The following is a 13,082-nucleotide window of genomic DNA, read 5'->3' on the forward strand; positions in this document are numbered from 1 at the left end:
CACAGTCATGAGATTGTAGGGTATTGTTGGCTCTCAACACTTTGCTATGAGTGCTTTGAAGAAGGTTTGATTTACCTTCTTAACCTTAATGAGCAGCAATCAATTAAAGGGAAAAAAAGAAAAAAAAAAGGGAACAACTTTCCTTTCCACTATCTTTCTCTTTCTTTGGACATGCAGGATTTCCTGGAGAATTATATTTCATATAGCAATAATAACTGGGTAAGCTACAAAAGTAAAGTACAGAATGAACTATTAACCTGATGTGCCATTTCCAGGGGTTTTCCACCTTTGATGAGAATACCATTCTGCGCAGCCACTCCTGTGCCCACCATTACAGCTGTGGGGGTAGCCAGGCCTAAAGAGCAAGGGCATGCAATGCTCAGCACAGTGATTGAGGTTTGAAATGCAAACCTCAGTATTATTTCAGCTTTTGAAATGTTTTTGCTCTGATTCTGCAAGAAGAGGGAAGAGAAGAGGTAAAAAAAGAAAGAAAGATATGTAAGATTGCCAACAGCAGATAACATAGGTGTACAATCAACCACAGTTTTTTCAGAAAACACATTTATCTGGAAAACTTCAGTACAGGAAATCAATTATTGTTACTGTAATGCTAAAGAAAGGTCAATGTTATGCATTTTTTATGGCAGTATTTTCTGGATTTTTTTGCTGCTCAAGCATACAAATGTTTGTTTCTGCTCTGAGTCTCCCAGATGTCAACATAACTTGTTGGAATTTCCTTTAAAGCTTAGCAAAGGAGAACACTATTTCCATATACACAGATCCCCCCAGTTGCTGAGCATAGCAAATACACATCCTAAAGATAACAGAAGCTCAGCTTCTTTCTCAAGCCAAAACCACTATCTGCCATCAGAAACAGGAATGCCCACAAAAATTTCAGGCATAACAGGAATGGCTCAGCTCCTTGCAATGCAGCTATAGATCATGTTCAGTCCAGAAATGCTGTCAATAGTTTCCATTTGTAAGGACCCCCATGCAGAACTAAGGGATAAATGCAAAAATATATTTATACCTGCAGATTTTAAATAGCATAATTATCTGCTCTACACAGAAAATACCATGTTTTACAGAAGTGTTTACAGAATATTCTGGGTTGGAAGGGACTCACAAGGATCATTAAGTCCAACTCTTAAAGTAAAAGGCCCATACAAGGATTGAACACACAATCTTGGTGTTATTACCTAACCAACTGAGCTCCTCTCAGGGTGATTATAACATCAAAACCTATATAGAAAAGGTTTGTTAATTACATTGGAAGACATCCCAACAGAGAAATCCAGTTATAATAATAAAACTACTTACAGGAAAATATTTTTTAATAATATCAAAATTTACAAAGCCAATTGTGATCCATACTATCAATGTCACAGTTGAAATGATGATGATAAATGGAACAAAGTATCCACTAAATTTATCTGCCAGTTGCTGGATGGGAGCCTATAAAAAATAAACCCAGTTATTTGCATGTTCATGATCGAAACACATAAACATGCAGAATTCATGAAAATACACAATAGTTCTGGAAAAACACAGTTTGCTGAAATGTATAAGTATCAAAACATAGAATCTTTTTATTATTCAATCAAAATCTGTGAAAAACGTTTTCATCTCCATTATTTTTACCTTTGACATTTGAGCTTCTTCCACCAATTTCACAATCTGTGCCAGAGTGGTATCATTACCAACATGAGTTGCATTAACAAGAAGTGACCCATATGCATTTATAGAACCAGCAATCACTGTGCTCCCAGGCTTTTTAATGACTGGCATAGGTTCCCCTGGAAAGAGAAGGTAAGAATAAATGAGCCAATACACCTAACAGCATAAACCATTAGCACACAGCTAATTCTATGTTAGCAAAATCAGCAGGCTAAGCAATAATGACCAGAAATCACATACTAGGTATCTCTGTCTGGTGAAGACATGGATAGATAGTGTTATATTTTTATAAACCTTTTTATAGGATTAATTTCCAAGCAAATGTTGTTTCCTTGGTCGTAACTTTTCAGCAAACCATCCCTCAAAAGGGCAAGGAGCAAATTGGTAGGAAAAGGTACTTCTAGGAATTTCTCCATTAACACCTGGCATAGCAATGGGAGTTTGAGAAATTTGTCTTTATCTCCATGACCCTGAGTTTTCAAAGACCAGAAAGTTTTTCTGTGGAAAAGCTCCTGTTCTCCTGCTACCTCTGCATGAATACTAGCTCTAAAACATCTTTATTTTCTCTATTTTTAGTGGTAGCAATAACAACTGGTTCCCTGAAGCTAATGGTGTCCCTGTTTCCAAGTAAAGTAAAAACAGAACTAGAACAAGTAATCCAATGCCAATGCAATTTTTAATATATTTTACTTTATTTATAAGAATTGTAAAATACACTGGATCCATACTATATTTATAAAATGAAATGAAAATTTCAGAAGATGTAAAATGTCCTGTGATCCTTAATAAACATCAAATTTTGAGGCTTTCTTTCCCCCTCCTTGCTCATTGAGAGAGCCCTGTCATACAAGTCCAGCATCTCATCAATATTTCCACATCATCCTTTAGAACTTATTTCTGAGAAGGTACCATCTCTACAAATACATTCCAGGGGAAATTCCAGCCAGATCACTGGAATAATGACAATACTGTTATAACTCTACCCATCCCATCAGTAGGTTAGTAAGTGGCCAGACTGAGAGGAAAACCTTCTGTTTTTTTACGGTGGCACAGATGCAGGATTTGAATTCAAGCTTACAAAGCCACAGCATCCATTAAGGTGGGCGGCTATTCAGACAGCAGTGTTTGGGTTGGGTCTGCTCTCTTTTCTTGTAATAAAGAGCTCCAGATTTCACTTGTTTGTGTAAGATAAGGGAAGTTACCAGTAATGAGAGACTCATCTGCCATAGAACTGCCGTCAATGACCTTTCCATCCACTGGGAACTTTCCACCAGGAACAACTTTTATAATATCACCCCTTTGAACCAGTTCAACAGGTACTTGCTCCTCCCTGTAGAAGACACAAGTAGAACAGGCAGGTTGCTTATGCTATCAGCTTTCATGTTAACTGGATCAAGCCTAGTTTGTGACCCAGGCAGGCTGAAGGGATTTTGATTCGTAAATGCATACCTAACAATAGAGTGGCCAGGTCCAAGAGTCACCACAGTGGCTTCTGTGGCTTGAAGAGACATAAGCTTAGCAAGAGCTTCTGAGGTCTTACCCTAAAAAACAGAGATTAATGTTTAAGATACATTGAGATATATAAATGCTGATATGTACTTAACACAATGATTTCTAAAAAACCTTTTATATTATAGACTACACCAGAAACAGCTGACTCAAAATTCCTCTGAATAGTTTATTTTGCTCCTATCATAAATACACAACATTTGTGTGAAGATGAGTTACCTTGGCTATGTGCTCCAGCCATCTGCCGAGCGCAATGAACACAAACAACATCGGAGGAGTGTCGAAGAAGGTGACAGGGCTCTTCTCTGCCTTTTCAATGATTGCTACTATCAGGATCACGCAGGAATACACATAAGCAATGGTCGTGGCCAGTACGATGAGCACATCCATATTGGCCGTCTTGTGCCGCAGGGACTTGTAAGCTTGTACGTAAAAATACCATCCACCAAGGAACTGTTGGTGTGAGCAGGACAGACTCATATTGAGATCACAGAGTACATAATACTGCCCAGAGCAGAATTAAAACCATGCAGGACATAAGGGAGGGCACTTTGCTTACTGGCCCAAGCAAATTTGATACTGATATAACTTCAGATCTACTTGGAGACTGACTCCATTGACATTCTCTCATTTGCACTTCTTTTTTCTCAAAACCAACAAATATCATCCTTTTCCTCAACAATGCAAAGTACACAAGGCATTGAAAATGAAAGGATTTACCTACAGCTACCCAATTTGTTTGTAGATTATTAGGTATCTCTTTATTTTAATATTACCTTCTCCACTTGGAAACTATCTGATGCAACTTTGGCAGGAGTAAGAGCTATGAATAAAAACAGAAAGGATAACTTACAGAAAAATGCCACTTTGTTCAGCTTAGGTGGTGCAGACAAGAGGGCAGGCCTAATCCACTCAATCTTTCAATTTCTGTCTTTATCACATCAGATTACATAAATGGGAGATGAATACAAAGCAAACCCCTAGAAAGTAGTATGGACATACCTGAATAAAAGTGCACAGGATAAAGAAGAGAAGATTCAAAATAGATAATCCAGGAATGAGGTTCTGTTCCAGCACCTTAGATCCATGGCCTTCACCACTGGGTATTTGCATATAAATCATTATAACTACAACTGGGATACCAAACACTAGGCTGTACAAGAAAGATTTCCTCCACCTGAAAAAGAAAAACTGTAAATCCATGGGTTTTTTACACCCCACTCAGGCCCAGCTGTGCTGGTAGTGCAGGGCTGGGTTATTAGCACTGCACTAACACACAGCTTTGGGATATTTGCAAAGATCCAGTATTTTGGAACAACTTCAGTGTCTGCAACATGTTTAACTGTACAGACTTCTGGCAGTTAAAAACTAAAACTAATGAAAGTAATAAAAGTACTTGAACCAAGTGGTGAATGGTAAAATTAAATATGCTTTACACAAGAATAATATAATTAACTGGGAAGAGTGCTGGGGGGAGTAGAGTTACAAGATATGATCTAGACATGTTCTTTAGTGAGAGAGAAAAGAAATACTTACTGCTGTATTTCCTTTTTATGACTCAGGTTATGTGCATTTGGAGCTCTTTTAGCCACAGAAGCATGAAAGCCAATTTCCTTTTTATTGAAATGGAAGCAAAGATAAGTTAGTTTTGATGAAGCTAACCATATTACTTACTACACATTTAAATTACACTACTTTTAGAAGAAATGTCAGAAAAGGACACTGTTTCATGTTTAATAAATTCCAGCCCCTTATTTACTTTTAGATTCTGCCAAAATGAGGGGATATTTCAGTCAGTAGTCAAAATTTGGACTGCAAAGCACTCCTGGTACCTATACATGAACAGAGTGTATAGATGCAGTAAGTGTCCAAGTTCTTAGGCATGGGGAGCTTCCACTGAGAGCTGGAATTCTACTGCACTCCTCCTTAAGGAAATTATATGCCTTTTCACCCCCTCTGGAACAATCAGGAGATATGGAACATAGCACAAAGGAAGTTAAAATGAACAAGCCACTGGGAGCTTGACAACCTTGTGAGCAAGTCCCTAACACTGCAGTTTAATAAATACACCTAAAGTTGAAAATTAAAGTGTCTAAAGTAAGTTTAAACCTGTAGGACAACAGACTGCAGGGCAAAGCAGCCCAGAAACAAAAATAAACAAGCTTTGAGTCACTTGGGTGAGTTACTGCAGTTGAATCATGCCTCCTGCCCAAACACCCTAAAAACCCAAAGGACACTTGCAAAAGCAATGCACTTAAACTTCCTACCTGCATCATTAAATGCTTCTGTGGCAAAGTGTGCTTTAGAGAACCACTCTGCCAGGCTGAACAGTGTACTAGTTAACATGCTAATAACTGCTGCTGCATCATTTCTGTGGTCTAGCAGCTCTTTTCTGAATAAATATTCTAGAGCACGGAAGGCAAACAGCCTCTGCTGTCCTCCTGACTATTCACTGCATGCACCTCATACAGTACGATCTCTTTCCTTCTGGTGGGACAAAAAAGAAAAAGGTTTTGTCCACATCTGGGCCATCAAAACAGTAGATTTTATGATCTGTGTGATTACTGGTAAATCAGGATTTTTTCATTTAGTATCAGGCTGTTTCCATTCAAAAAGATGTAGGGATAGATGCAAGTGTGCTTGTAGTATGAGCTGTGGCAAAACTTCCTTTACAGCCTTTGTCACTGTCAAGAGAAAGAAGTACTTTTTTTCTGAATTTATCAACACTTCACTGAAATTACTGTGATTTTACACACAGAATTCCAAGAAATGAATATATGAAATTTTTGCCAGGTAAAGATAAAAAAAAGGCTTATTTTGTAGTTTTTAGTGTGTGTTTTTAGAGTGTGTTTTTAGGTTGGGGAGCCTGCGCATTCCTGTGGAGCACAGCAGCCTCACCACAAGAGCATTAAAACATGGCAATAACTATGGCAATAACTATCTACAAAATCAGTGAAACTTCTCAAATATCAGCTGCTTTACTTCCTTCTAAATTTCACCATGTAATTGTCCATACATAAAAAAATTCCAGAGCCTACCTTGATTGCTTTTATAATATCTCGAGGACCAATTATTTCAGGATCGAACTGGATGTGAGCTTTGCTAGTTGCAAGGGCAACTGAGGCAGAGAATATGCCATTTGTTCTCATGAGTTTGGATTCAATATTGTGAACACAAGAAGCACAAGTCATCCCTATAATCTAAAGAAAAGACAATTTTGGGTAGTTAGCAATCCCCCACATTCACCCAGTATTTGTGGGTGTACTTGAGACAAGGCCTCAGCATAAAGGTTTTATAGAGCTGTCTTAAATGATACAAAGCTGAGAACATAACTATCCACTTTCATTATAAAATTGTGCAGACAGCAGATATAGTCACAGCCATGCATTTGCATGGTAGCACTCAGACATGCTATTAACTGTAAAAGTATAACTAATATGGTTCTATCAACACCAATATTAATATTGGCCAAAGCCAAACTCTGCATATGTAACTTCATCTCTCTTAAATTTTCCTGTGGCTTCAATAAGGCATGTTACCACTTTGTGACCTATTAACACTGCAGCAGACTGATGTTCTCTGTCTTGCAGTAAATATCTGTCAGAGAATAAAAATTAGCATTTGAGGAATCCATCCTTCAATAAGCAATTTACTAATTTTACTGATTTTAGCCAAAGTTCCTAGACCTATATGCAAAGCCCTTAACATTAGCAATATGTATTTGTTGACAAACTCTCAGTTACTCAGAGTCTGTATTAAAGTGCCTTAATGGAAATCTTCTGTTTCATTTCTGCTTGCTAAGAAAAGTCTAATCAAAGTGCATAGAGCTGTCACTTTTTATTTCAGTGCTTTTGGATAAGTTCTCCTAAGACAAGTTGATATTGTCTTTTCAGCAATTATAAAAAAAATAGTGTCACCAGCCAGAACTGGCTGCTGAAGCCACAACTGCTCAAGCTAAGCTATTTGCAAGAAATTCAGTCTTCCAGTCCTGACTTTTCCAAAACAAACATGTAATTTCAAATACATATGACTTACAAGAAGCTCCACTTCCCCTTCTGTTTCTGCATTATTTTCCATGATGGTAGCTTCAAAACCCAAATTCTGGATCAGCTGTGCTATTTCAAGAGGCTGTATGAGTTCTGGCTTGTATTTTATCTCTGCTTTACCTGCCATCAGTGCTACCAACACTGAAACAATTCCTGCAGTGGCAATAACAAAAATATTAGACAATGTAGCTCCTTTGAGGGGGGAAAAAAAAAAACAAACAAACAAAAAAAAACAAACAAAAACCAATTACAAGTGATTGTCAGTGAGGACAGTAACAACTTAGAGATATTATAAGCCTGATGATTTCTCTCTGCCTCCTTCTAGTGTTGTTACCTCGTCACAACAGCAATGTTTTTACAGAGACCCAGCCACACTGAGTCTCCCTTTAGCAATGAGAGGAATTGCAAGATTTACACAGTGAAGGAGGTGAGTTTTGCTCTGATCTAATGAGAAAAAAAGGATGTTTGTAAGCAACCTTTACATCCACTGCTGCAAGATCTGCCCTGGACTCTTGTAGTTTGGAATGAGCCCTGCAGCACAATGCTACACCTTTTTATTTTCCTGTTCTCCACCCCTCCTTATTTTTTTAATAAATAAAAAGCCCACAGAAATCTACATTTAGAATTGAAAATCAAAACATAAAGATCACAAGGCAAAAAAAAATTGGTTTGAAGAGCTAACGCTTGTTTTGATTTCTAAATCAAAGCAGTGAGACCACAACTGGGAGACTGGGGAGAGAGTAATCAATAAGCAAAACCTCCCAAAGCCATGCTGACACAAATGAAATCAGACATTGCTAAGGCTCATTTGTTAATCTTCTACATGGTCAGAGGAAAGGCAGCCCCAGCCTGCAGACTTCTAGACCAATAAACACCACTGTGCCTAAGCTTACCCTGGCAGTGGAGCCATACATTTGTTTGCACCTGCTTGTGCAAATATGCCCGAGCATGCCCGAGCTCTCAACGGCTCTGGAGGAGAGGGATTGCTTTGTAAACCAACAAGGCCCTGAAAACTAAATGACAACCCTTTCTCTGTTCTTGTCTTCAGAGATATTTGAATTTTTTATTACGTTACAACCTGCTACAAGTATGTTCATCATGTTTGCCCACCAGTGCAATAGGATAGTTAAACAGTGACATAGTTACGTTAGCACTAAGACAGAGCAGTAAGTCTATTTAACTTCTAGATGTTGTACAACAGCCTCTTCTATCAATCTCATAGAACATCTTTTCCATCCTACCATCGCTTATCATTAGTCTCATTATAGGAACCTTAAATTTATTACCATCTTCTTTCTGCAGATTTCTTTCAATGGTAGACACGCACGATGCACAGGTCATGCCTGTGATTTGTAAAACACACTTTTCTTCTGTGGCTCCACGGAGCTGGTTTGACCCATCAGGGTGAGGACTGTCTGGAAGAGCATCTGAGGAACTGCCTTGGTGAGGAGGCTCTGGAGCTCGAGGTTGCACAGCAGCTTTGCTGGCATCAGGCTGGCACCTGTGTTCTCCAGTGGCAGTATCTTGAATAAATGCACAATACACTGAACTATTTACAGTGGGACTGGATGACCCAAAAGTAAAAACAAGTCACATTTATCAACCACACAAACATTCACAGTTGTTTAGAAGGTGACACAATAACCTTGGTCTCTATATGGAAATAATATAGGTTGTTACTATGCTTATGAAAATACATATTCACCTGTGCCACTCCCATGACCATCTAACTCTACAAAACTAGCTTTCCACATTCAGATGGCAAATGATTCCCTCCAATTTCAATGTCCAGAGCTGTCAGCTACCTCCACTTAATAAATACATATTGGTATCTAGAGGGTCCTTATCCAGCACAGAGAATGTATTCCAGTCATACCCATTCTGCCATTGTTGCCTTCTATGCTGGACTCATATTACTTCATCTCAAACAAGGAAAACAACAAGTTTCTCAACAGGTTTCCCTTTATGGCTCAGTATTCATGCTGCAAGTACTGCAAAATAAGTATTGGAAGCACCCCAGAGATCTGAACACAAACAGGCCTCTTGCAAACATTTTCATTTTTTGCCAGATATTGAACAGACACATAACAGTTCCAGCTGTGTTCACAAACTACCTCCCTTGGGCAGAAGTTTGTGTAAAGGAGAAGGAGTTGCTTCAGAACGTGTTAAACACAGGGGGTATCTCCTTTTCCAGATGGAGTGGAAGCCTCCTCCTCATTTGTAGTAGTACCACAGATTCAGAGGGATTGGACCCATGGGAGAAGTGAATAAGATGTGCTTTTTTGTGATCAAACGACTTAATTTCAGGTAAACTACATCAGTATTTCAAAGCAAATATGTTTAGTTGAAGCATGTAAAAATTGCCACATTCAAAATTTGTGAGAGAGGAGTCTGTGCATCAAAACAACTTTTTAAACATTGAGCACATGTACAAAATGCATACACTGATGCAACTGACATGTAAAAGCAGCTGTTCCCAACAAAGAGTACCTGCATTTTGCCACTTAAAGCAAGGTTTAGTAAGGAAGTAAGGCAGGCAAAAATACTCAAGAAATAACGGTCAAAGGCTAAAGACACTAAAAAGAGGTTTTAGCTAGGTAAAAAGTGGTTTTAAATGAAAGATACTCCATTAAGTTTGCAAGTTTTAGTATTCCGGAACATAAATGCAAACACTTGGATTGACAGATCTACTTACAGCAGCCTGTAGACATAGGAGGAAACACGCTTCAGGGGGTAAGGGGATGAGCTATTTGAAAGGCTCTGTACCTCAGACCTTTTGGCTTCATCATGTAACTCAGCTCTTACGCTCACTGCTGCAGTTGTTAAGGGCTGAAACAAGGTGCTTTACAGCTGAAACCTCTCTCCCTTGCTAAGTGAGTTTGCATCAGGCCAGGCATTCAGAACAGACAATGTCAATGCGATGCTCTACGAGTTTCTCTCCAAAAAGGAATCTCAATGCAGACCTTGCATGACCCACCTTGGCACGCTACCCACAGAAGAAAAAACGCTGTTACCTGTCAGCACGGAGGCATCAAATCCCATGTCTTCTATGGCAGCTCTTAACTCTTCTTCACTAGTGACAGCTGGATCATAGTGTATGGTCCCAGTACTGCCAGCTAGAGAAACTGCTACATGCTGCACTCCTTGCCTCTGTGACATGGCCCCTTCTATGGACTGTACACAAGAATTGCAGGTCATGCCATCAATCTTAATCACAGCCGTATGTGTTGTGCCTTGTGGTGGCTGTCTGACGACACTGTATGTGAAAGCACCTGAGGGAGATACTGCCTTATTTGCTTCTGAATCACTAAGGAGGCTTACTTTAAAGTTTCCAGGTGGAAGGGATTCGATAGCTTGCTGCACAGCTGACAGGGTGATTAAATCTGGGCTATACTGTACCACACCACATTTATGCTCCAAAGACACTTTAATACTTTTTATGCCAGGAAGATCTGATATATTTCCTTCGATGTTTCTGACACAGGACTTGCAGTGCATGCCCTCTATCTGTAGAGTCACTGTTGCTGTGCTACCCATCTCGGGGACCAGCAGATCCAGCCCATCACTCCCGAGACTTGCCGTCGTCTCCCTGGGGTTTGCATTCTGCAAGCGCTGGAGATCAAGGGCACCCAGCTTCAAAGGGGCTGATTTACTTTTAATGGTGCAGTCGTACCCCAGGTCACTGATGTGTCTCCTGAGGTCATCAGGCTGAATGATGTGAGGATGGTAAGCAATAATTGCTTCTTGGTTATCAAGTGACACCTTGATTTTTGCTACACCGTGCAGTTTCTTAATCTTTCCTTCAATGCTGGTGACACAGGACTGGCATGTCATGCCTTCTACCCGAAGCTTAGCTACTGCTTCTTTCAAGCTTGGCAAATTTACAGTTGCTGTTGTCAACTTCTCTTCTGCTATGCTGGCATCAAAGCCCATATCCAGAATTTCCTGGCAAATCTGTTCAGGGCTTATTTCCGACTGCAGATACTTGATAACAGCATTGTTCTGTTCAAGGGAGACTTTAATTCTCAAAATGCCCTTCACCTTGGAAATTCGGCCTTCTATTGACTGCACACATGACTGGCAGGTCATTCCCACAATGTTGACTACCACAGTGTGCTCTTGGGAAGGTGGAGAGGGCATGGTTTCAGAGCTTGCCTCATAGCCCATGTTGTCGAAAGCAAAATTATGTTTCATTGTAGGCTTCAGCTCACATCCAGGGGGAGAATCAATGTTGGGCAAAGCCTAAGGAGAAAGTGGAAAAGTGAAAATAAATGCATGTATCCTTAGACCTGTAAAAGCAACAACAGTCTTCATATGCTCTCAAGCACATACTAGAAGTACTCTCAAGTTAGTCTATACGGCCAAAACCCTTTCCAACATTATTTTACACTTTGAATATATTACCAGTGGGTTATGCCCATGATGACGAATCAGGCCTCTGAAAGTCTCTTGAGCAGCAATTTAGAAAATACTGACTAGGGATATACAAGCAGAATTGACTCAATATTCCTACCCCAACCAAGCAATTTAAAACTTGAGTTCTCTGCAGCCATAGGACACTCCCATCACACAGCCTGAGCTGCTCTTCAGAGCACACTGTCACTGGCACAGTGGGTCACAGTAGAGAGTGTGCTGGCTGCCTCTCCAAAAAGGTCATAAACTGGCCCAGTTTCGCCAACCTGCTACTTCTCAGGAGGAGTTCAAACCAAACCAAAGAAAACCAAAAAGCCAAGGAAATGAGAATCGTGACTTTTCCAGAAGCCTGAAACAAGTTGGTGCAGGGAAGGTTAGCTGCATGATATTTGAAGAGCTATTTGCACACACACAAAGGCCTGGGCTCTCTGCATTTAATACATAATCCTTTTGACTTGAAATCTGTATCTAACAAAGACTTTGAAAGACACAGAACTGTAAGCAGGTATTTTTACTATGGTTTAATTTTATTTACTACTTGTGAGGCACCTAAGACTATAAATTGTGCTACAGTAAGTCACTGATTTGATCCAACACTGATTTTCAGGATGGCATTACTGAAACAGGCCAGCCAGAAGTGAACTATCTCTCAGCCAGATCACAGCCTCTGCAATACTGGAACTCTACAGCTGAATGCACTCAATTCAACTGAAAATGAATTTTTTTTTTTAAGTGCCAATGCTTCTTACAGAACAAGTACTGAGAGCTCCAGTTGTTGGGGCCATGAGATGAGAAAGAATGAAAAGGGTAGGGACAAGTCCTAGATTGTCAGATTTCATGGAAAGAACATGAAAATTCATGTCCATGATTTAAGGCAACTTTAAATACTAGAGATTTAGATGAAAGCTGCTAGGATATTCTATTATCTTGCCTGCAAAGCCTTGGGCCCTCTGACATTAAACAAAACACCTGATGCTGGGGATTACTGCAGGGAGAGCCTGGAGAAGGGCCCACTGGATCAGGCTCAGTACTGCAGATCCTGTTCCTATGACCCAAAGAAGACTTATTTCTCAATACCACAACATGGATGAGAAGCATTTAGGCTGCTTAGTAACACTAGACTGCATCCAATTCATTTGATGCAGTATTCCAAATTCATTAACTTGATTTTGTTTCACGCTTAGACAGCTTGGGAATAATGAGGTCTGGGGCCACAAAACCAGCAAAAACTTCAGAAAAAAATTTGCTTTCAGACTTTTCTATACTGTATTTGTTAGAAAAGGAGGAGGAATGAGCAAGTTCAACTCTTTAAGATTATGGTGCAGCCCTTCAACTATCTTGAGAGCAAACTCTCTCTCCTGCTCCCCCTCTTCTGCTTGGCCTCATGGCTGCACTCCAGAGATGCTGGGGAAGAAGAGTCAGAGGAATATTTTAGTT

At 39.7% G+C, this 13,082-nt stretch overlaps 1 protein-coding gene across 5 annotated transcripts in view; it reads right to left on the reverse strand.

Annotated features, from left to right (window-relative positions):
- ATP7B (ATPase copper transporting beta) overlaps nucleotides 1-13,082 on the reverse strand; it is a 43,735-nt gene that overhangs the window by 13,306 nt on the left and 17,347 nt on the right. For all 5 annotated transcript variants that reach the window (XR_005628331.1, XM_039716724.1, XM_039716725.1 and 2 more), the window contains 12 exons: nucleotides 10,247-11,474; nucleotides 8,519-8,755; nucleotides 7,222-7,385; nucleotides 6,225-6,386; nucleotides 4,723-4,799; nucleotides 4,189-4,363; nucleotides 3,406-3,639; nucleotides 3,127-3,218; nucleotides 2,880-3,007; nucleotides 1,642-1,796; nucleotides 1,321-1,455; nucleotides 258-452 (listed from right to left, as the gene is read on the reverse strand). Coding sequence is in view for 4 of the 5 variants with exons in the window: in XM_039716724.1 (XP_039572658.1) it covers nucleotides 258-452; nucleotides 1,321-1,455; nucleotides 1,642-1,796; nucleotides 2,880-3,007; nucleotides 3,127-3,218; nucleotides 3,406-3,639; nucleotides 4,189-4,363; nucleotides 4,723-4,799; nucleotides 6,225-6,386; nucleotides 7,222-7,385; nucleotides 8,519-8,755; nucleotides 10,247-11,474 (2,982 nt within the window). In the remaining variant the exon portion in view is untranslated. The remainder of the gene's footprint in view (nucleotides 1-257; nucleotides 453-1,320; nucleotides 1,456-1,641; nucleotides 1,797-2,879; nucleotides 3,008-3,126; nucleotides 3,219-3,405; nucleotides 3,640-4,188; nucleotides 4,364-4,722; nucleotides 4,800-6,224; nucleotides 6,387-7,221; nucleotides 7,386-8,518; nucleotides 8,756-10,246; nucleotides 11,475-13,082) is intronic.

Source organism: Passer montanus, unplaced genomic scaffold, assembly GCF_014805655.1.
Source record: "Passer montanus isolate IOZ18808 unplaced genomic scaffold, ASM1480565v1 scaffold36, whole genome shotgun sequence".
NCBI lineage: Eukaryota > Metazoa > Chordata > Aves > Passeriformes > Passeridae > Passer > Passer montanus.